This window comes from Lissotriton helveticus, chromosome 9 (genome assembly GCF_964261635.1).
Source record: "Lissotriton helveticus chromosome 9, aLisHel1.1, whole genome shotgun sequence".
NCBI lineage: Eukaryota > Metazoa > Chordata > Amphibia > Caudata > Salamandridae > Lissotriton > Lissotriton helveticus.
In genome coordinates, this window is record NC_136070.1 from 336,511,378 (window position 1) to 336,534,869 (window position 23,492).

At 42.7% G+C, this 23,492-nt stretch overlaps 2 protein-coding genes across 4 annotated transcripts in view; both read left to right on the top strand.

Annotated features, from left to right (window-relative positions):
* The window catches only part of TTC7B (tetratricopeptide repeat domain 7B), a 1,395,621-nt gene that overhangs the window by 1,225,167 nt on the left and 146,962 nt on the right, over nucleotides 1–23,492 (top strand). The gene's annotated exons all lie outside the window — the stretch shown is intronic.
* LOC144782551 (uncharacterized) lies at nucleotides 484–23,415 on the top strand. The gene is made up of 5 exons (XM_078661942.1): nucleotides 484–564; nucleotides 21,139–21,310; nucleotides 21,475–21,611; nucleotides 21,889–22,135; nucleotides 23,122–23,415. Exons 1-5 carry the CDS (start codon nucleotides 484–486, stop codon nucleotides 23,274–23,276), a joined length of 792 nt encoding a protein of 263 aa, XP_078518068.1. The 3' UTR covers nucleotides 23,277–23,415.

Below are 23,492 nucleotides of genomic sequence, written 5' to 3' on the forward strand. Positions count from 1 at the left end.
ACCAATCTGTTCAGTCATTATACACGATACGTAGTAACACGAGTATCACCATCTATTGTATCAAGATGTATTTGATATACTGAATCTGCCCTATATCTTGATACAATAGATGGTGATCCTCATGTCACATCATATATCGCGTATAATGACTGAACAGATTGGTACCACTGAAATAGACAATTGTTTGCTGCCTTATTAGTGTTTCCAGCGCATGTGCAGAGTTACTTGGAGAGAAACACCGAAACTGAAAATCTGATTGAGGAGCTCACACAGAACAGAAAGTAAGAAAATGTTCGTGCATGGGAACATTTTTGTCTCACGCTAGCATCAATCACAAGTGCGGGGCGTGGCCCCAGTGCTCTTGGGAAGCAGCTGCCCCTGTGGCACTTAATGCGGCTGGACTCTGTCACCTCCAGGGCAGTACAGAACCAATGAGGAAGCCAAACAGTGGGATCTAGCTTCACATAGGAGTATTGCTAAGACATGCTTCTGGATCCAGTCTGGTCGTTCTGGATTATTCAAAAGGGCTCCATGGAGTATCCAACAGAAAGAGCATTCCCAAAGGTAAGTAACTTGTTCTTCTCCAGACAGATAAACAAGAACCCAGTGGGGCACAAATGGTCCTAACACCGACTGCCATTAGGTAAAAGGTCCTTGTAATGCTGACAGATTGTCTGATTGCCATACAAAACAGATGTGAAGCAAGTGTCCTGTCCAGTGGATCTTTGAATGTACGTAGTCTCCTCTCAGAGTTGCCATTTAGAAATTTCCTTGCTGCATCTAGTGATGCAACCTGAGTTTGAATTACAGATCCCAGGTCATCTTTGATATAAGGTTGATCTCAGTGTTTTTTAAGGACCATCTGAAAACGTGGATTTTTAGACAAGCTTTTACGTGCTAACCAATATTTTTTTCTGTTGCTGCTTCTGTGATTTCTTTTCTTCCTCAGATTACTTTGCACTAAGAAAACATTGGTGAACATTTGCTTACTCAAGTCTCTATAACATAACATAACTTCATAATCCTTCTAATCCTCCTGTGTTCCTTTGCACTATGGAGCCAGAATCGGGACCCCTCCTTCGTGACCACCAAGGGCACCTGAACTAAGATATTCTCCATATATAAAGATTCAATTTCATTGTTTGTAGCTTATCTGTTCCAGAAGTTCCAAGTGAGCTTAGGAAATTGAAACCTTGTGATGTTGATGGGTTGAAACCTAGGTGTTCTGAATGATCCAGGCCTATTGACAGTGATAGCTGATAAGCCTTCTTCTTGAAAGCCAGGAGACCCTTTGGGGTGGTGGCTGGTTTATAATGCTATTTTTTCATATTTCCAGATGGTCAGAAATACGGAGATGCCAAGCAGCTGCTGAGGTGTGGCTGATCTCTTGGCTTTTGACTCAGAGGAGTAGATTAATCTCTCCACAGTCATAAAACAACTTGTTATTTTAGAGTTTCTCGCCTCACTAGTATAAAAAGCCTTAAGAAGTAGGTTTAAAGATGACCATCAAGGTGTTCACTGTAAACTGTTTTTGCCAGAAATGTGGATATCGGCCAAGAAGCTTATATGTAAATGGCAATTTGATAGGAATTTGTGGTGAACTATGAAAAGATAGAATAGATCTAAAAACGGCTTAAAAATTTATCTTTTAACCTATGGAATTGAAAGTTTACTACGTTCATATATGTACCCGCATATGCAACTGTATGAATTTTTTTTTAAAGTTTACCCAAAAAAGAATTCTGAATTCCCCAGAGCAAGTGTAACTTATTGTTTGCTATGGTGGCACCATTCTAACCCAATTATATCTGTGTGCGTGCATCTTGCGGATAAATAATGGGCAACTTTGTATTATGCTTCTAAAGTGGGGTGTGCAAAGCTTGGAGCTATGAATATTTTAAAATAAACTTCCATGCAATTTTAAGTGCTAGTTGGCGAAGAATAAAAAAAAGCTACAAATTGGCCACATGTGGTGTATTCTTCACTATAAAGGTCTGTGAGTAAGACACATCTTACAGGTTCCAACAATCCATGCACCCTGCCTACCCAGAAGCTGCAAGGTACAGGGCGGTTTTTTGGAAATCAGGGAATGGGAAGTGAGCTGTTTGTCTGGAGACAGCTATTGTGTTCCCTTGTGTGTTTCAGGGTAGACAGCTGGGAGTAACAGCGGGCAAGGCAATTCCCTGCAGGCGGATGCCAGCAGGACAAAGACTACAGAGGGCAGAATGCGATGATGTAAAACTATGCTCAACTTTATAATTCACACACCCCGTGTCCTTTAATGCCAGCCAGTGTGAGATTTGCCTGACATGATTACCATAAGTCAGAGTGATTTGTAAATATACCAGTGTGATGTTATCTCTTTTTTTATATTCCATAATTTTTTAAAAGAGAAACTTGCGCATATGAAACAGTACTAGATAATACTGTTTATTGTGACAGTACAATTTATCATGTTTCCACATTCTTAGTGACACAGTGGTTCTACATTTCCTGTGAATTATGGAAAATAAATAATGTATAGTTATTACATCAATCCTATAAAATGAGCGTTGAAACCTGTGCTGAAAGAAAATTTAAATGATGCGTTTAAATCTAGGAAAAAAATTATTTGTATAATTTACGGTTAGCTTTAGTATTATTTCATCCCAAAATCATATCCCATCCAATTGAGACATGCCCTGTAGTAATATATGCGCAAGGCTTTTCCTAGCATAGGTGGCCTTTCTCCGGTACCCATTGGGCATGTCTTGCCACTGTACCCAGTGGGCACTGGGCATGGAGTACCATCTGTACCTGTGCCCTGTACTCCTCCTCGCGCTACAAGACTGTTTTTTACTTTTATTATTGCTGTCTGATATTATTGCCTGTGTAATGTTGTAAAGCGCTCTGATACCCTCGGGTCTTGCCTGCGCAATATAAAACTCTCTAATAAATAAAAATTACTATCCATTAGATCGACATAATTAAAGATACGTAACTGCTGCTTCTCACAGGAGTAAAATTTGTCAATGCAAACAGTTCATGTTTTTAAACCTTTGAGGTTTACCTGCTCTGCATGCAACCTTCTGGCCAACACTTGCTTCTTCCTAGCCTGCCCAGATTTTACTAATGTGGAAAAGGTTTCCATGATCCAAGACTCATGGGGAGACATACGGAAGTATATCTAAATTCAATTTGAACAGAGGTGGTGATATTGATATATTTATGTTGAAGAACTTTCCTAAGATTGGCCATGTCGCACGGGTAGGAAATGTGTGTAGGTAGTGGAAAGTTTTGGAAAGCACTTCTAAAGAAGAGAATGCATACATGCACATTTCTTGTTCTTTAGGGAGTAACTTGCAAGCAAACGTGCACGCTGGAAAACAGATTTTGCGGTGACATACCTACTGCATGTACTTCATTTAAAGTTAGAGTTCTTAATCACGGTATTTATTTATTTAGGAGTTTTGATTTAGCGTCGCGTGTTGACTAAGCTTGAATTAGAGCTGAAGGGTACAAGACCTTGCTGGCGCGGAGCAATCCTACATCTTTGAACGTAACCCTGGTTGGGTTGTCACCAGGTGGAGGTGGAGAAGAGGGACTTGTAGAACTCTTTTAGCAAATTCTGCATTTTCTGTCAAAATATATCCCACCCCATCATGATAAATTTGAGGTGAATGCATCACTGCACAACATGAAAGCGGTTGTTATGGTTACCATGTGCCCAATGTAGTTCTTTCTATTTAACACGCTTACACTGCCGAAAACTTCTTCGAATTTCCCATTACGGAAAAAGGGAAGTTATTTTTTCGTACAGTGATTATTGCTTTTTTTACCGTTTGCCACCTCCTTCCCCCACGTTCATGCTCCCAACATCCCTGAGATAGTGCAGCCTCCCAGCGCGCGTAAATAGAGTTTGCGGAAACAGCTCTGGCAGGAATTCACCTATTACACGCATGCGTTACGCACGGTTCGCCTCTATTGACAAGCTCCGCCATTATCTGTGGGGATGAAAGCATGTTTGTACTGAGTGTTTGCGTCTGAGATAAATAGAACTGTTGTCCTTGCGCTGCTGGAAGGCGCCTCTTGAAACGAGATACCTGAATTCATTACTGTTGTCCGTTTCAGGTATCCAAGGCACCCTGATTAGCCTTGGTGTTGAAATCCCGCGGTTCTCCTTTCTGTAGCTGCTCACTCAAAGCAAATGAATTACATCACTGCCAAGGGTATCGTTGCTTGAAGGCCAAGTGCAGGTCTTGTGCTTGTGTGAGAAGCGGCCCTGCATTTGTTCTGGTCTGAAAATCCATAAGTGTCGTCAGTGTTACAGGTTATTGTCATGTCGTGGGCCATGGACGGAGAAGAGCTAGGCGCCAGCACTAGACGTATACAATAAAGAAGACACAGAATAGGTGATGGGCTACAGATTTATGTAACTCATTCCCAATGATCTTCTTGCTTCTGCGTTAAGTTTAACCACACGCTGCCTCTTTCAGGGTATGCTCCCTGGACCCACTGCACGCACCCTTCTTCAGTATTATCCACAAACGAGTCAGAATTGAAGCACACCCACATCTCCCAGAAACCTCCCAAATTTGACTTCATCTTCCCCCTTTGATCAACCTTTTAGGAACTGTGTTCGATTTATATGGTACTCGTATGTCATGGCGCTTCCCCATTCGCATTCTTTTGGGTACCCACGAGCTAGTAGTAGCCGGACCAAAACTGCTTCAAAAGCTGCTAAAACAACTTTTGTGTGCCAGAAAGGCAAACACATGCTTACATCATTTTGAGCAATATTTCCTTCAGTGCGCTGTGTGCTCTCTCCAATTTCCTTTTGACCCCAAACACTGTAGATCAGAAATTGTTTTTTTTCAGGCTCAGTGATTTCCAACTGCAGTACCATTTTGAATCATTTAAATATTATTTTGCTGCCATCTTTTCCTCCTTCCCTCTTTCTCCTCCAGCTCAGGTACCGTGTGATGCAACAGCCCGGCTTTAAGGTATACTGATCATGTGACCAACTGACCTGCATAGCCGCTGCATTTAGGGAACAGTCATCCATTTCACACTTTGCTCCATGTGCTGCTTTTGGTATAACATACCACCAGCCTGGCATGTACTATATTGCCTGCATGCAAGCACCAGATGTACACCATTAGGATGAGCCAAGAGGTGATTCCAGGTTTTTTACCATGGCACGCTGACCCAAGCATCCTGGTAGCAAGGTACTCTAACGAGTGACCCTCCCTTTCTTGCATGGCAGTCATCTTCACCTGCCCTAGGCAAGTGGTCGAAGTTGCTACAAGCAAGGGGAAAGATCTGTGTCCCACAGCTTTCTCTGGATTTGGTTGTCATGGTCCAGAGAAGTGGCACCAAGCACCAGAAGCCCAGTGCCTTTGAGATCCAAAAAAAGAAGTCTGCTATGAACCCTCTGTTGCACTGTAGGATGAAGCCCATTCTCCCATCTGGGCATGGACTTCCCCAAGCTGCAGTTGCACTATAGAATTGATTTATTCCCTCTCATAGACTAGTGCCCCAGACATTTTGACTGAGAGGTTGAGCATGTCCCCTTGCAGATTCTGGGGACAGGTGATGACATCTTAATTTATTTAACTGAATCTAATGACCTGCACTGGGGACTAGAACTCAACTTTTCCTTATCTGATGGGTTCATCTTTTTACTCCTTCCTTGCCCATTGGTTAAGTTTTACTCCTGGGCTGAGTAGGTGGTGTTAAGAGGGAGTTAATCGTCTGGTCAGCGAGCATGGAATCTCCTCTTAAGAAGAAGCAGAGGAGGCCAGACATCCCCAGAACCACAGCTGGCATAAAAACAAGTAGGCACACCAAACAACACCCCCACAAACTCCAAGACAACTTCTTGAGCTACCCAACTGCAGCAGTCTTGCAAGGAAGGTGCTTCAAAATGGTGGCATTCTGGAGCATGTGATCAAGTCATCCTCCCTGCCATTCCAGAATTTGGAGTATTAGAACTTGGTTGGGGGTCACCTTACATAAGATCAGTAGAAGCAGGATCATGAGCTAACCAGCTCCTTCCAACTGCCCTCAGATTCAAGTACAGGATCTGTTCTCCATTCTTAGCTGGGACTTCTTTATGGAGGTTTCGAGTGTGAAGCTAAAGACCAGGGATGCCACTCTGGATACCTCGCTTCAGCCTCAGGTACAGCTCTTGTCAACAGAGGCAGAGCTTCAGGAAACTCTGTTGCAGTTCCAGTAACTAGTGAAGCTCCTGGCACCTGAGGACCAGCTCCAGGACTCCGCTCCATGTGTCTTCCAATACTGGCAGTCCTGACCCAGATGATGATGATCCCAGATGTATTTAAAGCTGCTTCAGCAGGATTGCCCGGGATGGGCAATGTTGTGCATTCACCCCCATGTGTTTTCTCAGTAGAAGTCACGCTTGGGGGACCCAGACTCCAGAAAGCACATAGACTTGCACCCTACCAGTTCTTTTCATTCAATCATGATCAAAGCTTTGAGTAATGGCATTTACACTATATCGATGTTGACAGTTCCTCTGTTGACGCATAACTGGCCATTGAGCCTTAGGTCCTCAAGCTAGCTTCCGAAATTTGGAGGATCTGAAAGTGTGTGAGTATTGTCCCGCTCAGTCTTTGTCACTCGAAACCTGTTTGTTCAGTTTGTGGTGATGATGGCTGCTCACTTAGGGGGGCAGGTGTTGCTCTCCAACATGGCCAAGGGGGACAAATGTTTGAGGTTACAGGAAGAAAATGTCTGTCGGCTTCCCTTTAGACAAGCCATTGCCATCACCATCTTAGCCAGGTACAGGTTACATGTGTGGCGCAATGTCGACTGGTACACCTCCTTGTTCACATACTATACCTAGGAGAAAAATGTGTTTAAGCTTATGCCTATCGCCAGGAAAGGAATAATAATAAAAACAACAAAGCTTATGCCTACTGTGTTCAAGGAGGCAGCTGCTGATGATGTCCTGGACCCTCGTAAAACTGCTTCCTGCAACACAAGCTCCAGTCAGAAAGTTTGCTTTCAGAATTTGGACAAGTTAGACGCCCAAGAAAAAAGATAACTCCATCCTGGGTTCCTCGTGATAGATATATATATATATATTCACAAGCAAATGTCCCAAGCGGGGGGAGCTGCTAGAAGCCTGTGCTGGTGGCGAGGATTGGGACAAACTCGCTATAAGTTGCTGAAGCAAAGGTTCTTCACCAAAAAAGACGCCGCACACCACTTTCAGTTACGCTGTTTTGTTTATTTTCCTGTAGGTTTCCCCACCTACGCGTTTCGGACTGCCAAGAGTCCCTGTTCACGGTTATCAAACATTAGTCCTTTGTTTGTTTTACACATTTATACTGTTTAGTCCATTAAGCAAGTTATGATGCATTATGGGAACAGTAGGCAAACTTTTTTCTGCTAGTTTTATTAGCATAGACACTATGTTGGGTGACTGTCGTTTGGCGCTTTGCACTATATTTAAATATTGAACAAAGGGTTTAAATATATATATTGACCTCGAGGGAGGCCACGGTGTTATAACATATAACACAGTGTGGCCACAGTATATCGCCCAAGGCAGCAGGCCAAGTGCTACAGGCTTGCTGTGAACCTCTGCGGCCATTACATCAGCCAGGCAGATCATTAAATTCCAAGTGCTTTACACCTCTGAACTATTCACAGTATTCCAATGGGGAAAAGTGTTCATGAGGACTGACCTCTTCTTCATAACAAAGGTTCTGTCAGACTTCCATTTCAGTGAGAAGATCGCCCTTCCTCCATTCTTTCCTTGTTCAGAAGTCTTTCATTTGAAGAAATGCTACACAGCTGGCTGCCAAATGCACTTTGCACTACTTTCTGCGTACAGCTAAGGACTTGTATTCTATTACCAACCAGTACTGACATTTGGAGGCAATTCGGCCAGCATTGGGGCTATTAAGATCCCTTTGCCAGATGGTTCTCGTCCTGTACATCAGTGCTACAACCTGCTGGGGTCCAGATCTCATGTGGAACTCTTCACAATAGTGGTCCTGAGGATGAGGCCTACGAACAAAGACTGGCGCTCCATGCTGACAGTATGGTTGTTGTGCAAGGGAACCAATGGTGAAGGGATTTCATTTCAGGCAGTAAATGATTAAATAAATATAGTATGTCGCTGATCATGAACTCTGGATAAGGTGAACTTCATTCGTTCTCCTCGTACTCACCAATTCCCTTCTTTAACAAAGAAACCAATTGGCGTTTACTTTTCTTGATTGATTGTTCAGGTTTTAAGCTGAAGGGTGTTAATAATGAGAAAGATCCTAAAGAGCTGGAGTATCAGACAAGGGTAACTTTAATTTCCTTTCAGCTTTACCATTGTAGATGTAGATGTACTGTGGGTAGATCCCACAGTATTCGAGAACATAAAAAGAGAATAGAAGCAGTGCTTTATTTGTGCAGATGGATGCAGGTGATGGTCACTGTCACTCATTTCTGGGGACTGGGACTTCTTGTGCAGCACCAGCCATTTACCCAAATCCACGAAAGGGTAAGAGGAAAAGGAGGAAGCGAATGCTAGGAAAACAGTGACAAGGAGAAACAGGAGAGACGAAAATTACCTGCACGAGTGCGATGAAGAGACAGGGAGTAAGTGAAGACAAGGCAGGCTTGATGTTTGGCAACCTCAGTATTCGGCATTGAAAATCTTTGGGCCCATAAGCGTTTTAAAAAAATAAATAAAGCAAATTAGGCACTGATCAGAAGTCAGTCTTTAGCAGCTTGCACCCAGCCAAACTGGCTGCACAACGGCTCCTGGCAAACTTACCACTATCACTCAAAAGCCTTGAAGGCACAATGTCAGCAGAGTGCATGCAGATAGTGGCCCAGCTGGAATGCCAGTATCTGGCTCTGAATGCAATGCCAATGCCAGAGAAGACACCTTAGCCCTGGTCTAGTGTACTCAGGAGGACAGCAAAAGAACCTCTCAACAGATTCTTTCCTGTGAAGTTAAATGACTTTATATTGCATATGTAAACCAACACAATGGGTCACTGTTCCTAATAGAAGAGAGGGGATGTCGGTTTAGAAATTGGAAAGGGACGTCAAAGTGACTTTTACTAAGTGTCCTCACACATCCCAAGGGATGTCATGCTTCATCATAGGGTGGTGCTCCTCCTCGGGCCGGCGCTGCAATGCCCTAAGGGTCGCTTTAACAGAGATCTTTTGATTGTACGCCGCATGTTGAATGCGAGGTAGTGCTCGTGAAGTAGTGAGTGAGTATAAAAATGGCTAGAGGATATCTGTGCTGTATAAATTTAATGAATAGATTCCTCTGTCAATAACAAAAAAACGGTTGTGGCTGCTGAAAGGTTATGATGGCCCAAAGTAGCTATAACATACATACATGTGTGTAAAGAAAATGTCGTATAAATAAAATGTTATACTGGTTAGGTATTGCATATAGCCGTTGCTCCTATCCCTGTGCAATACAGAATGACGTTTGACAGAGCTATTAACTTATTAAGAAGAAACCCTGAACACCTCTCTAGCATGTCTTAGTCATGCCCATGAACGCTATTAATCGCCCTGCATCAGAGAACATCATAAAAATCTGACCCTAAAAACACATATTATTTATAACACACACTTGTGGGCTGTGCCTTGGGAGAAACTACCAGACAATAGTATCCTATAACTGGTACCTCCGTAAGTTAGGGTAGTTTGTTCTTTGCAATATAGCTTTCTTAGACTGCCCCGAGACTAAACAGAAAGGGACATTTCTAGAGTATTCTCTTTAGTAGCAGAGGATGTCTTGAATGTGGTTTGTAACATGATTTGCTGTTGAATCAATTAACATCAATTGCAGCATGTGTCAGTGAGAAAAAGTGACTGGCAGGATTTGATATGAAAGTCATTGGTTGTTGCCATCATTAAGTGATGGAGCGTGAATTTCTAAGGCCAACCAACCAAATACGACATGCTTTTGTGCGTAGCCTCCCAAAATGTGTTTGTGGCTCTTTTTTCAAGCATTAGACACAAGCTTTTTTTGATACCATAGAAAAGCTGGCTTTAATGATTGCCTGTCATAGTTGATGACCACAAAATAGCATCATAAGAGTACATCCCCAGGGACACATAGCTTAAAAGGCAGTAGTGTGCTAGCCACATGTTTCAAACCATGCTTCAAAGTGTGTGAATCCATATTTCGTGTACTCCTTGTTACAGTCGCATTGAACATTGGCAGTGGAACCTTGTCGTCTAGCAGGCACTCCCTAGAGATAGAAAGTAATACATTGTAGGGCAGATATTCTCGTGGATCTCACGGGATAGTCTAGTGTTAATGATACTGCAGGGGATAATTATCTCTCACCTAACGTTATATTGTGTTCAGGCAGGTACAAGCCGCAATTGGTTCGAAGGTGAAGCACCTGGGCACGAATCCTCTCTCTCTCTCTCCTGTTCCCATGACTCTTTCAGGTTGTTGACGTACCTCTAAGTAAAACTGCATGGAAATGCTGTGGCAGAGAAAGACACTGCAACCAGTTGTCTGTGGTAGTCCGGGACAGTGGGGGGAAGGACTGATTTGGGCTCTTCTAAATGTAATGAAAATGACACCCCATGCACTATCCATATCCACTTGTGTACATCTTCGGGCGATGAGACATGGACTTACTGAGCTCTGAAATGTGATTTACCAATATGTCCTGTATAGAAAGGAAAGAAGCATGGTTTGTTGCTAGTATCCATCCAGTTTTGAAATCTACTTTTGGTACTCTAAATCAGTGTATCCCTTGGCTATGTTTACCTAGTTAACTCCGTTTCTCTGCACTTGTTTACTATACTGTTATCCATACTTGGGCATTGAAAGAAATGAGGGACTTTGGGATAATCCTCAGATTGTTGATTAATCACCATTCCTAACTCACCGAGTTGATAAGGAACGATAAAGAGTCAAATCGCAATGATTTGTTAATGGATCAAGTGATTTGTTACATGATTGTGGTGTGGTATATGGTAGTCTGGGTAAAGTGTTTGGGATCCCAGCACCACAATAATAAGATTGTGACTGGCAGAGGAAAATGAGGTAGTTGCTAACACAATCGCTCTCCCTTTATGAAAGCATTGTTAACATTTGAAAGGTAAAAATCTGACTGAAATTAAGCAGAAACATAACATGTTATCTTCAGGCTTATAAGAAGTTGGAAGCTGACGTCTTCCACTATTTCTTGAAATAATGCTTAATATTTTCGTGACTGGTGTCATTGGGTATGGAAGCCCCAATTAATGTCCCTTTAATTTTATTTCGGGAGAATAGTGACTTATTTACATCACTAATCGTTCTAAACCTCTAATATGTTCAATCACTCGTGCTTTGCCGTCTTTAACCATCTTTAATAAAAAGTAGCACCCTTCCTAAACCTACTTCACTATTAGCAGTATGATTAATATCTCTAAAATGTATCTTGCTTCTGACCCAGGTATATCATCGAAGTTTGTTCTCACACATGAGGTGGGACAACGTTGCTCTTCTTTTTCGATTTTTAGCTCAAATTCACTAGATATCTCTGACACTTGGAGGCAGCATTTTAAGCTCTATCTTTGCAAGAGGGGACAAAACTGTATCAGTTTTCAACAAACCCTACTGGATGCATTTGCATGCACTTATGCTCCAGCTAAACCTGAAAGTAGTCTCCATTTCATAAATAGACCCTAGTAAAGCTTCATCCGTTACAATAATTGTGTAGTTTAAGTCACCTTTCCATTTAAAGGAATTATTTTTGTTAAGAGTGGGTTGTACGCATTCATCATAGATTTACAAACATCATTTGAGTCCATCGATAAGGATAAAGCTTTGGGCTCTGGGTGGTGAAATTGTGCTAATATCTATGAAGAGAATGGTCTTGGTAGAAATCTAGGTCTACAGCTAGGAAGCACGAATGGTTACAGCTAGCAAACCCTCACATTCAGTGAGCTTAAGCAGGAGTGTATTCTTCCAAGCCTTTGGACCCTACGGCATATACGTACTCTACCTCCTAAACGTAGTGATCTTGTAATGTGTTTATTCATTATAGCTGTAGTGTGACCATTGACACCCTTAGTACGGTATTCTAGAGACATAAATCTATTGATGAATTACTTGATATCTAAAGTCTTGTGTTTTGGGCATAGGCAGGGGCACATTAATAGGTACATTAATACGTTCACTCACTAAGTACTTGGGGGCAAAGTTTAATTTTAAGTTGTCAGGCCGCCTAGATGTTCAATGTATGGTCCTGATTTAGAGTTTGGTGGACGAGTTACTCTGTCACAATGTGATAGATATTCCGCCTGCCTTATTACGGGTGCATTATATCTGAATGCACGTGTAATAAATGTCATAAGGCAGATGGGATATACTTCACGTCAAATGATGTATTTTTGTAAATTTAGATACATAACAAAAGACGCAATATCTACATGCTATTACAACCTAAGCGAAATATGACGCATCTACATTTCATTTAGGCTCACATACAAGATCATTTTTAAACAGTCTTCCTGATTATCTTTGCCATGGTACAGATTTCCTATTTATACATCAGTAATATCGGGATTCAGTGCCCTTGGCTGGTAGAGCAACAGTATATGTGTAGTAGGCATTAAAGTATTTCTGGAGTATCCACATGGATCTATATCACCCAGTCTCCATTGCCGCCCAGGTATCCAGTTCTACTTGGGTGCTTCAGCGACTAAGCCTGTGCCCAAAGGATCTTATTGGAATGCAGTCAGTGAGAAATCCACATGTCTCTTGGATGAGAGGTGGAAGGTATCAATTCAGAATGAATAGCATTTTGGTCTTTGCAGTATAACAGCGAGTCAAGCCATTGCTTGTATTTGGGCAACCTCCCTCGACCACAGCAGCATGCTACCAGTCTCTTCGCCTGCAACAGCGCCAATGCCGCGTAACTCCTTTGAACAACTGGTATCTCCCACACCCACCCTAGTGCTGTGATTCTCGGGTCATGGGGTATATCATAACCAATCCTTGCAGATAAGGCAGTGAGAACCTACTTCCAGTACGAGTGAATACTTTTGCACAACCAAGATAAAGGCAGAAGGTTCACCCTTTTTTTGTCCGCAATTAGCACAGCATTAGTCTTCGTGCAGCCCACATCTATGCAGTGATTACAGAGTATGTATAAATGCTGAAGGATTTTGTAGTGAATTATTTGAAATCTGCTACTTGGAGACACCATGCCCATTTGTGTGAAGCAGCACTCCAACGTAAGACTCCCTCATTTCCAGGTTCATCTCGTCCTCCCAGTGCAATCTTGCGGGCTGCTCAGGCCTAGGAGTCTCTTCTAATGCTGTGCAATACAGTTTAGAAATTAACTGTTTCGTAAAGGTAGCTATGAGGAGTTTCTGCAGTGTGTGGCACATAGTGGGTTCTGCAGGGAAATCGGGTTTATTGCTTCCAATACTTAATAATATTAATAAATTGTTGTCACATAGGTTCCCCCATTTAACCAATCTCTTCTTGGATAGCTGGGAAATCGCCTTTGGCTCTTGTGTCATTGACATCAAAGAATGCTGAGTAAGGGGGGCGGAGGGTGAATTGAAGACCGCCAGACCTGCTCACTTAAGTACCCCACCACAGGCTCTAGAGGTGCAAGCAGGCGTCACCTTATTAAGAGTGTACTGTTGGAGTCCTAATCAATGTCCTCAGAGGCGGTGGAAAGGCTGCAACCTTTTCAACCACCAGATCTGGAAAGTACAGGACGGGTGGAGCCAGGAGGGTGTGGTACTCCAAACTGCTGATCACCAGCATCTGCCTACCACTTCAGCTTCCTCTTTGGGAGATCTGCTCTCCTAGCACCAGGACAAAGTATATTGTTCGAACCTCCACAATCTACTCTTCAATCCATGGAGAATGAGTAAAACTAGCTGTTGGGTTATGATTTTCTGTCAGAGATAGTGGCAGTCATTTTGGCTGCTTGCCGCGCTTCCACAGAGTTGATTTATTAAAGCGATCGGTGCACATTTGTCAGGTGGTGCAAGGAAAGATGGTTGAGTCTCTGCAGACTATTGTCTGATGTCCTCTTGTTTGTATAATCTTTGGCCCACTAAGGATTTTCTTTGGGCTCTTTTAAAGGTTGCTTATCTTCCCTTTTGGCCTCCCTTCATTTCCTGGGTCATCCTTTTTTATTCTGAAAGGACAGTATTTATCAATCGGGGCTGCCCCCAGAAATGGCGCAAGATATGGGGAGCGTGGAATAGGTTCAGGGGAGACATATGTGAGCCACCACCGGATCGCAATGGAGACAGTTCAGAGGAGTAGCAATAGGGAGAGCGACAGGAGACGCTTAGAGAGATTGCCTGGGGAGTCACACAAGATACAAAAAAGTAGATATGTAATGTTTGTATTGATGATATGGGAATGTACGTTTATAGTAAAATGTGATTGTGATCAACCTGATTTTTTTTGCCAAAGCTAACAATGAAAACAATAAAAAAGATTTTTTTAAAAAAAGCTTAAGGCATACAGAGTGGAGGATGAGCTTTTTGTTGGATTCACCAAGAAAGGAAAAACAGTGGTGGTGCGAAGAAAGGAAAGGCTATTCAAAAACGTACCTTCTTAGCAAGGATTGTGTTTTTGGTCGAGCTTATAGCCAACCCGCATGCTTCTCTGTGAGACTTCTTGTAGTTGAGGAGGGAATAGAAGCCCAGCCCACTCTCTTCCATATTTGCCATTGGCTTGTGTCATTGTCCGTCCTAAATGCTGGCTTCTGATTCGTAAATAGGCTTGTTAGTCCCTCCTTAGTACCGCCTCCTCTTCATTTGTCACCTCCCATGGTAATTGGCCCTTATACTTCGGTTGTTACACGGTACCTGTTATTTAGTCTTTTAGCACTATTTTCGTTATCTAGTTTCTCTTGGGGCAGGCACAACGTGTTTTGGTGCCTTCTTTACAACCCCGCCCTCCCTCCCGTTGTCTGTGCCTTCTTTACCCCCCTCCCGATGTCCATGCCCCCCGCCCCTTTTGCGAGCAAGGTGACGGAGTTTCCTTTGGCGAATTTAAACTGCATTAGTTAAAGCTTAGGCAAAAACAAATATTTAATTAATAAATATTAATTTCACCAATAATCAATATTGAAGTATTATAAAAATTGGGTGTTTTATATATCGCATCCGCTCTGAAATTAACCCCTTCCATGCTCATGACGAGCTCAGCTCGTCATGCAGTACAGTGCTCCTGTGCTCATGACGAGCTGAGCTCATCATGACCACACCTGTTTTTATTGCTGTCCAGCACAGCAGAGGAACATGTGCAGCAGCCATGTGTTAATTGATAAGCGTGCATCTGTATCTTGTTGACAAAATATTAGCATGCTCATCAACATTAATATTATTATTTTAGGAAAAATAATTGACTGGTTTTAGTAATGCTTGTGAATTCAATACATTTATTTCAAGCAGTACAAGATGGCCGTCACCTTGAATCATGCTGTAGGTAGCCGTTTCTTCTGTGGCTAACTCAGTCCATCCCAACACTTGGGCAGGGCCTTGCGCATGCTTTCCTTGTCACCTGGCCCACACTGGAGCGGAGCGGCCCGTGCAGAGCCTGCTGGGCAGCTGTACACAGACACAGATGTGCTGCTCTCACACTGCCCAGAGTGCTTAGCCCCCTCTCCGCTGCTATGAACCGGGACATGTGCCTATCCCGGGGCTGTGCGCTGTTCTTCCTGGTGCTCCTCTGTGGGAGCGCCCACCTGGGGGAAGCCGCCATGTGCCGGGTGGAGAAACAGAGGCTCAGGTAAGGGGTCTTATTCAGGCGTTTGGCTGAGAGACTCAGAAACCTCATGTGACAGTGCTCTACAAGATTTGACAATCGGACCTTTGAATCCATTCACATCATAATTGCGTCTTGAGAACCACTGACTGCACCTACTGAAATGTTGCCATCGTGTATAATCCTATAGAGTCTCTAATGTCTTATTGTCATCTGTGGACTTACTGCCCTCGTCTTTCTTTAGCTTTGGTAGAATGGCTGAGCATATCTCCTGTTCCTGTACAACGACTGACAGCACCTTCATTCAGTTCATGTAAACCCAGGTCAAACAGGATTACTTTAGAAGCCATCCTAGAGTCATTCGATGGTCATCCAACTACATTAGAAGTCATTTTCACACCATCAGACATCATCAAGCTCTTGAAGTCATCAGCAAAGCTGAGAAGCTGAGCCTGATGATTTGCGGATGACTTGAAAATGAGTACCCGATGACTTTAATAGGTGTCATTATTCGTAATGATTTAAGGATGACTTGAAAATCAGTATCTGATGACTTCAGAAGGTGTCGTTTTTCCTGATGGTTTAAGGGTGACTTGAAAATGACTATCCGATAACTTTACGAGATGAGATGTTCCTGATGACTTTGGGATGAATTGAAAATAAGTATCTGATTACTTCAAAGGTACTATTGTGTTTTCTATTAGATGTTTTTGCTTCTGGTGATTTTAACAGGAATTGCTTGTCTATTTAAAGAGCCTGTCCACCCCTTTTTTTTCATTTTTCCTAGAAAAATACAAACTGTTGGATGATTGCCAGATTAATTGCGGATAAACGCAAAACGACATCTACGTTTTCTATTATACACAACTGAGCATACAATGTGCTTTACCAAACTGTGCATAAGTCATAGGTTATTTTTTAACACTTTTTTTTATGTTTGTCACTTTCTCTTTCTACAAAACATGTAAAATAAGTATCCACTGTAAAAGGATCAATGCCTAACATTAATAAAGATGAACATTGGCCATTGTATGCATAGTCAATGAAGTTAAGGGACAATGAAGTATGAAAATTTGTCGCAGGATAGACTAAATAACGTAACAGAAATAAATGCTGCCCATTATGCAATCACTGGAGGCATATTATGCAGCCAAATCTTTATTTATTTATTTATTTATTTATCCATGTGATATTTATTGATTTATTGATTTATTGATTTGCACCGCAAAATAATACACAAGATACCGGGCTTATGTAGAGGAAGGTGGCACCCGCAGGGTGGGATTGCTGCACGGCGAGGGGGCCTGCGGTTCGCTTTAGGTGCTTGTTAGGGGTAGTAAGCACTATGCATGCATTCCGTACAACCATGAGGGAAACACAGAGCAGAATAAACACAGTGCCCCCACATGAACACGCAGATTATTTAGTCCCTCGTGCAACAGAGGAGATGGACACGCTGTCACATGTGTAGAATACAAAACACGCGTCCGCTATATTTCAATGTAAATAAAAAATAAATAAACTAGGGTGAAATAATTTTAACAAGCGCAAAAGACATCCCCATCCCCATCCCCATATCAGCCACCATTCAGTTCCACTTTCATTATTCCCAGTAAAATACAATACTAAAATCACCTTCAAACTATAACATTGAAAATAGCAGTAAATCTAATTAGCATGCATGTTAAAGTATGCTCCACAGTTGTCCTAATCGGCCGGCTTTAGTGCTGGAGCAAAAGTGTTTTTGACATCTTCTTTCACCTCTTTCTCTGTAGATAACTCAACTACCAACCTCCAACAGTGCCCCTCATCTCTCCGTAGCCACTCCCTCTCACTGCCTACTCCTCAGTCACCTTATTACCACCCTCCACCAGTGCCTCTCATCTCTCCGTAGCTCCCCCACAGCCCATGACCTCCTCCTCAGATCCCCTCACTGCCACTATCCACCAGCGCCCCTCATCGCTTTGTAGTCCCCCCCCCCCGTGACCTCCTCCTCGGACTCCTTAACTGCCACCCTCCACAGGTGCCCCTGATCTCTCTGTAATTTCCCTACCCCATGACCCCTTCCTCAGATTCCCTCACTGCCACCCTCCGGCAGTGCCCCTCATCTCTCTGTAGTACCCCCACCCCATGACCTCCTCCTCGGATTCCCTCACTGCCACCCTCCACTAGTGCCCCTCATCTCGCCATTTGCTCTCTCTCATATCCATGCCATTTGTTGTAGAGCGTTACTCATGAGTGTAGGGTCTCACAGTACTTTACATCGCAGCACACATTATACAGAGACAATAAATCAGTCTACGGGGAATGTCACATAAACCAATGAGGATTACAAGGTTTAGAAATCAAGTCATCCACAGATGGTGGGCAGTATATTATACGAGGGTTTTTTTCTGGAGAAGCACAAACTCAGGATTTAAAGAGTATGTGGTTGGGGGTTGGCTTTACAGATAAAAAGTTATAACTGCCCAAAAAAACTCTTTTTTGTAACATTCGAAATTTGAAAAACAAATTTTGTATGCAGCTCTTTGATGATAGGTCAGTCCGATAGTAACTTCTAACTGCACACAAGGATATCTGTGAAAGAGGCAGAAACCCAGCTATACACATTCAGTTAGTCTGAATTTAAAAAATACCAGACAAATGGTTGCTCGATCTGCAGCAGGATCGTAAATCATCATTTTAAGAAACCCTGAAACATCGGAAAACCTGATTTCCCACGAGCACCTCGAGACGCTGCTCATGTGGAGTCAGCTTTAGGAGCCAATCAGATGCAACTGTTTCAATAAGGAATAAAGCAGCGAGGCTCAGCGAGAGGAATTCAAGGCCCTTGCACACCATATTTATCAGTTACATATTATTTACTAAAAGTCCCCACAAACTGAAATAACTTTTTTACAGAAACGCATCAAAACCTAATGCCTGCCCGCGCTGGGACTCGAACCCGGGTCCTCAATAGACAGCAGCTCTGCGCTCCCTTAACTGTTTAATGCAAATACACATGCAAAAATTAAATACCCAAAATGTTAACATTACAGCATGCTTGCGCACACCTTTGGGCATATACCTGAAGTAATCAGGTAGGCTCCCGAAGACTACGCACATCCGGGAACGCCGGAAGTGACGTCATTGGTCTGCTGCAAGGACGAATTCAGCGAGGGTGCAATGGCCATAGAAAGGGCACGATGGATCGGCTTCGGTCTCTTTATTTTCAAACTTGACCCTCTGAAAGCAGGAAAACTTGAGGGATTCCACATTTATTCAGGTAAGACATGCTGCAGCTGAGGTCCAGCTTACTCGAGATATAGGCTGACCTGCATCGACACGATCGTGCGCGCACGTCCAGTCAACGCACCCCCGAGCTGAGACCAATACCCGGATTCTGCAGGAGCGGGGCCTCCCTCGCCTAAGAGCAGGCACTCATAGACTCGGACCCTGGGGCTGGGTCCTGCCGTTAATGTGGCCTTCTACCCAGTTCCCCATCAGGGACTAGATTTCGTGTACAAAATAGCGCATGGTGGGAGGCCAGTAAATCGAGCCTTCTTTAAATATAGAGCGCAAATGGAAGGGAAACTTTTTGAAAAGCATAGGCGCAGTGCAGGCTCGAACCCGCATTTGATACTTCTAAGTCGATTACTGTAACACTATGCCACAGCGTTTCCCTTTTGAAACCTGCTCGAATATTTATTATAAGTCTGGGTTGCTGCGTGTTTCTCAAACACATTACACCCATTGACAAAGCCAATAGCCCTGGCTTGTTGTAGGTGAAATGTTAAATCTCTGCTTGCCAGATCAACCCCAATTTTGAGCCTCGGTCCTCTCATGGTAAACAGAGCAGGTACAGCTCCCAGGCTCACGAACCCTGGGCTTAGCGCTGCTGCGTCCTGCCAGTAATGTTTGTGCCCTTCTACCCAGTGCCACAGAGAATAGATTTTGTTTTAGGTTTGTTGTAGGTGTAATGTTACTTGCGTTTTAGAGCACATGAATGGACATAAGCAGCGAAATACTAGTGGGGCAGCACACTATGCTAAGCACAGATTTTAGGCTTTAGAATTTGTTACTTAATACATGGACCGGTTCCTTTTTTGGTGACACCTTCAACCTCACGGTATGCCCCAGTGTGCACATTTGTGGTGCCAGATGCATGTATATCTGAATGCATACTGCATAATAGCTTAGTGTATTTGTATAAAGACGGGCTGCAAGGCCTTTGTTACACCCACTGAGTCGGGGTGCCTTCATCACTGCTGCTGCATAAATGTTGATGTGTAGCTTTACTTCAATTGAAGGGGATATGCTTCGTATGGCCAGCTTCCCAGCAGGTTTTTATGTCCCAATAATTTTCTAATTAGCCAGCTGTTTCTGAGCAAACAGGACGTTGTGTGTAACTAAGGTAGAATTAAGTTCTCAGCAGTTAAATGATGTCAATTGTCACTTCTATTAATCCAGGTGTTTAGATTGCGGAGGGTGGGTATTTACAATAAAATGTCTGATTTTTCAAAATTGATAACTCCCCGCTCTGACGTTTTTTTTTTTTTTAACACTTTCTGTCCTCTTCCTGGTTTCTACTTGCTTCCCAACCTCTCTCTTTGCTCCTGATGCCTTGAAATACCTGGGTAGGGTGGCCTAGTGGAATAAAGCATCATGATCAAAGCTTCAGATTGTGGTGGGTCTACTCAACCATTGCCCCTGCTGAGGAGGGCAAAATGAGTAACATTGAGTTGGGCAATGATAAACATGTTAAGCGGCCAGATCCCTCAGGGTGAACGTGCACTTTACAGATGCATGTTATGTTGAACTTACATGTGGTCGGTATATGATGCTTTGGGCATGAGACCACTAGGAACAACTTATTTAAGTATTTCTATGGCATTTACAACACTGTCTACAGTCTCAAAATCTCTTTGCTCCTGTCGCCTTGAGGTGCATGTGGTTTGCATATGGTGCATATATATGTGAGCTCCCTTGCCCCAACTACCTTTCATTCCCCTTTCTTCCAAGAAATACCCACTCTAGCTTTTTTTTCCCTGTCAAACAGCATCAGAAGTCTTCCCGTAGTCCTATGGGGTTTACAGTGGTCCCTTTCTACCATTAAAAGCATGTAATTTAATGGATGAGATGGGGCATGGTTAATGGTGTGTACAGCTGTATTGCGTTACCAAGCAGTGCCAATTTAATTGCTTTCTGCTTGATGACAATGAGTCAAATTATTGCAGCTCTATCGGGAGCTGCCTACCATTATATCATATGAATGTATTCCCTTTACCACATAATGGCTAGGGCGGTCAACCTCGAATCTGGGTAACTGGATTAGAGTCTCGGCAATGACTGAACATTCTGTGATTCTGGGCAAATCGCTTCATCTCCCCATGCCTAACAAAATAAAAGACTACAAAAAAATGAATTTAAAGGTACATAGGAAATGGCATTTCCACTTGTATGACCTAATTATGATTTGCTTTCTCTCTAAGGAAATGGTATATAACTCCTTGTCCATAATTAATGAAAACGAAAGCTTTTCTGTTGGCCCTGGTTCCTGTCAGGGGTGTGTACAGTTACAAGCCGAAAACGAACACTTAAAAGGTGCGTGCTTCATATTCTACGTTTCCACGTAAACTGCAAAAAATTCCCATTAATAATCCTTTTTTTTCCCATCCAAACACATGCATTGCCAAAAAGTATGCTTGTTAAGTGTATATTGGATTTATTAACTGCTGCCTTTAACAAGTGTATTTATTTGATTATAGCACAGTTGCAAGGCACTTGCAATAGTGAGTTGGCTGTACAGTATTTGCAAGATGCGCTGTCTGCTTTGACCAATCCACGGAATGTAACAGATATAACATCGTCAAAAACATGCAGTCGATCATTCACTGTACAAAAGGTATGCTTTTCTTTGCCACTCTTTTAACACAGTTAAAGTTTATATAGGACAAACCTTGTAGATTTCCTGCATGAGGACTTTGAAATCTTTCTGCTTGCAATGCTTGCAATGTTTTTAAGTATGGCTGATTTATACTCCTGGAGCTAACATAGCAAATATTACATTCTTATCCATGTACCAGATGCCAAATCAAAATCAAAAACCCGCAATCTATGCATATTTTTGAGATTGTAACCTAACATAATGGGAAATGGTTAATAGTTGTGTTATTTTGCAGACTGATATGCAGCAGTTGGTAAAGGACTCAAACGATCCTTCACGGTTCAGAGATGTACTCGTGCCAAAGAGAAAATTGCACAAACTCTTGGAGGAAGCCAAGTCAGCGCGGGACAATGCGGGGTTTCTTCTCAATGGCATCAGTGAAATACTTTTTTCTCCTAACGAACTTGCATCTGCAAAAGGTGTAACGAAGGCTCGTGCTGGAACAGCCGTCCTTGACGAGGAGAAGGTTGATGCATTGTTTGGTAAGATATTACAAATGTTCAAATTAACATTCAGTCGAGCTGGGATTGTGACAATTCATTATACATTGTGTTAAGTTATGTTTGCATATGTGAGGTTGTATCATAATTGAACGATGACTCCATCATTGCTTAACAGCTGTCTGCAAAAGAACAATAAGAGCAATGGGGGTGGCTTGTAATTTCTTAACAGTTTGTGCTGAGCTTGTGCTAAAAATGGCATGCAAAGCTGGCACAAAGCCTTGAGTTGGGATTTCATTTGTAAATCTGTAGGTCCAGGTGTGAGGTTCTCAAACTGGATGAATGAGTGATAGCAAACTGCACTTATAAAATATACTGTGCTCGCAGCTTTTATTTAGACCGGATCAACTCCCTAATAATTAGATCAGTTGGTCCTGGTCCTAACACTTGGTTGTAAGCTCCTATTTTGATTTCTGGTCACTATGCTAGTTTCTTAGAAGACTGTTTTCCAAATATGATTATTGCAAGTACAGTTCAGACTCGCCCTGGCTGCCTCAATGATGGTTTTGTAAAGAAATCTGGCACTGATTACTTTCTGTTTGCAGAGGAAGCTTGCCCGCGTATAGTGAACAGGACTATGGCCCATGCTTGTTTCAATGCATCTTTATTTGTACAATCTTTCTTCCAAGTACCCCAGCATTTCAAAAGGGTGAAAGAGCCAGAGAAGACACACTGCTACTTGGGGCTAGAACTGTCATTGGGGACCAGGGGCTCATAGTTCATAAGGGAACTTTTTTTTTCTTCAGCTTCTGGCCCCCCCTTCATCAGCGCTTTGCTCTAAGCTGTGCCAAACTTTGACCAAGTGGCCTTAATGTTTCACTTAGGAACCATGTAACGCTAACCATATCTCATCTGGCAGACTGTATGAAATAATGGAATTGGAACTTTTGATAGGCAGCCCAGCCGTATTAAAAACCATAAATGATGGTGGTAACATGATACTGATGTATGTTATTTTGTTTTTCCAGAGTTTATGAAGTCTGTGTGCAGTGCCAACGGCTGGCCATCACTGGACAACAGAAGTATGAGAAGGAAGCTGGCTATAAAAATTTGCAATGCCAGAAGAGGATTAAGGAAATCTCCGCATCTAGAATCCAATCGCGAAGTTGCTGGTTTTCGTTGAGCTCTTTGTTCTTGTTGCATTAGTCTGGCCTTTCTTCCCTGGATCTTAATTTTTTTCTGGACGTTTTCTCTTGTTTGGTATCCTGGCCCCTGTGGGGCCAAATATGTGCTTTAGATAAATAAAATGACATTGAAACCTCCCTTTTGATAATTTTTTCCTTTACCACTGTTTTGTTTAGTGTTTTGCAAATGGTCACCATATCAAACAGCGTCCGAT

Bases quoted from the DNA above. Each gene is read 5' to 3' on its own strand.
- LOC144782551 (XM_078661942.1), top strand. From the start codon at position 484: ATGCTTCTGGATCCAGTCTGGTCGTTCTGGATTATTCAAAAGGGCTCC. The intron at 21,612-21,888 runs GTATGCTTTTCT...GTTATTTTGCAG, and splicing joins GATCATTCACTGTACAAAAG to ACTGATATGCAGCAGTTGGT. The intron at 22,136-23,121 runs GTAAGATATTAC...TTGTTTTTCCAG, and splicing joins GAAGGTTGATGCATTGTTTG to AGTTTATGAAGTCTGTGTGC.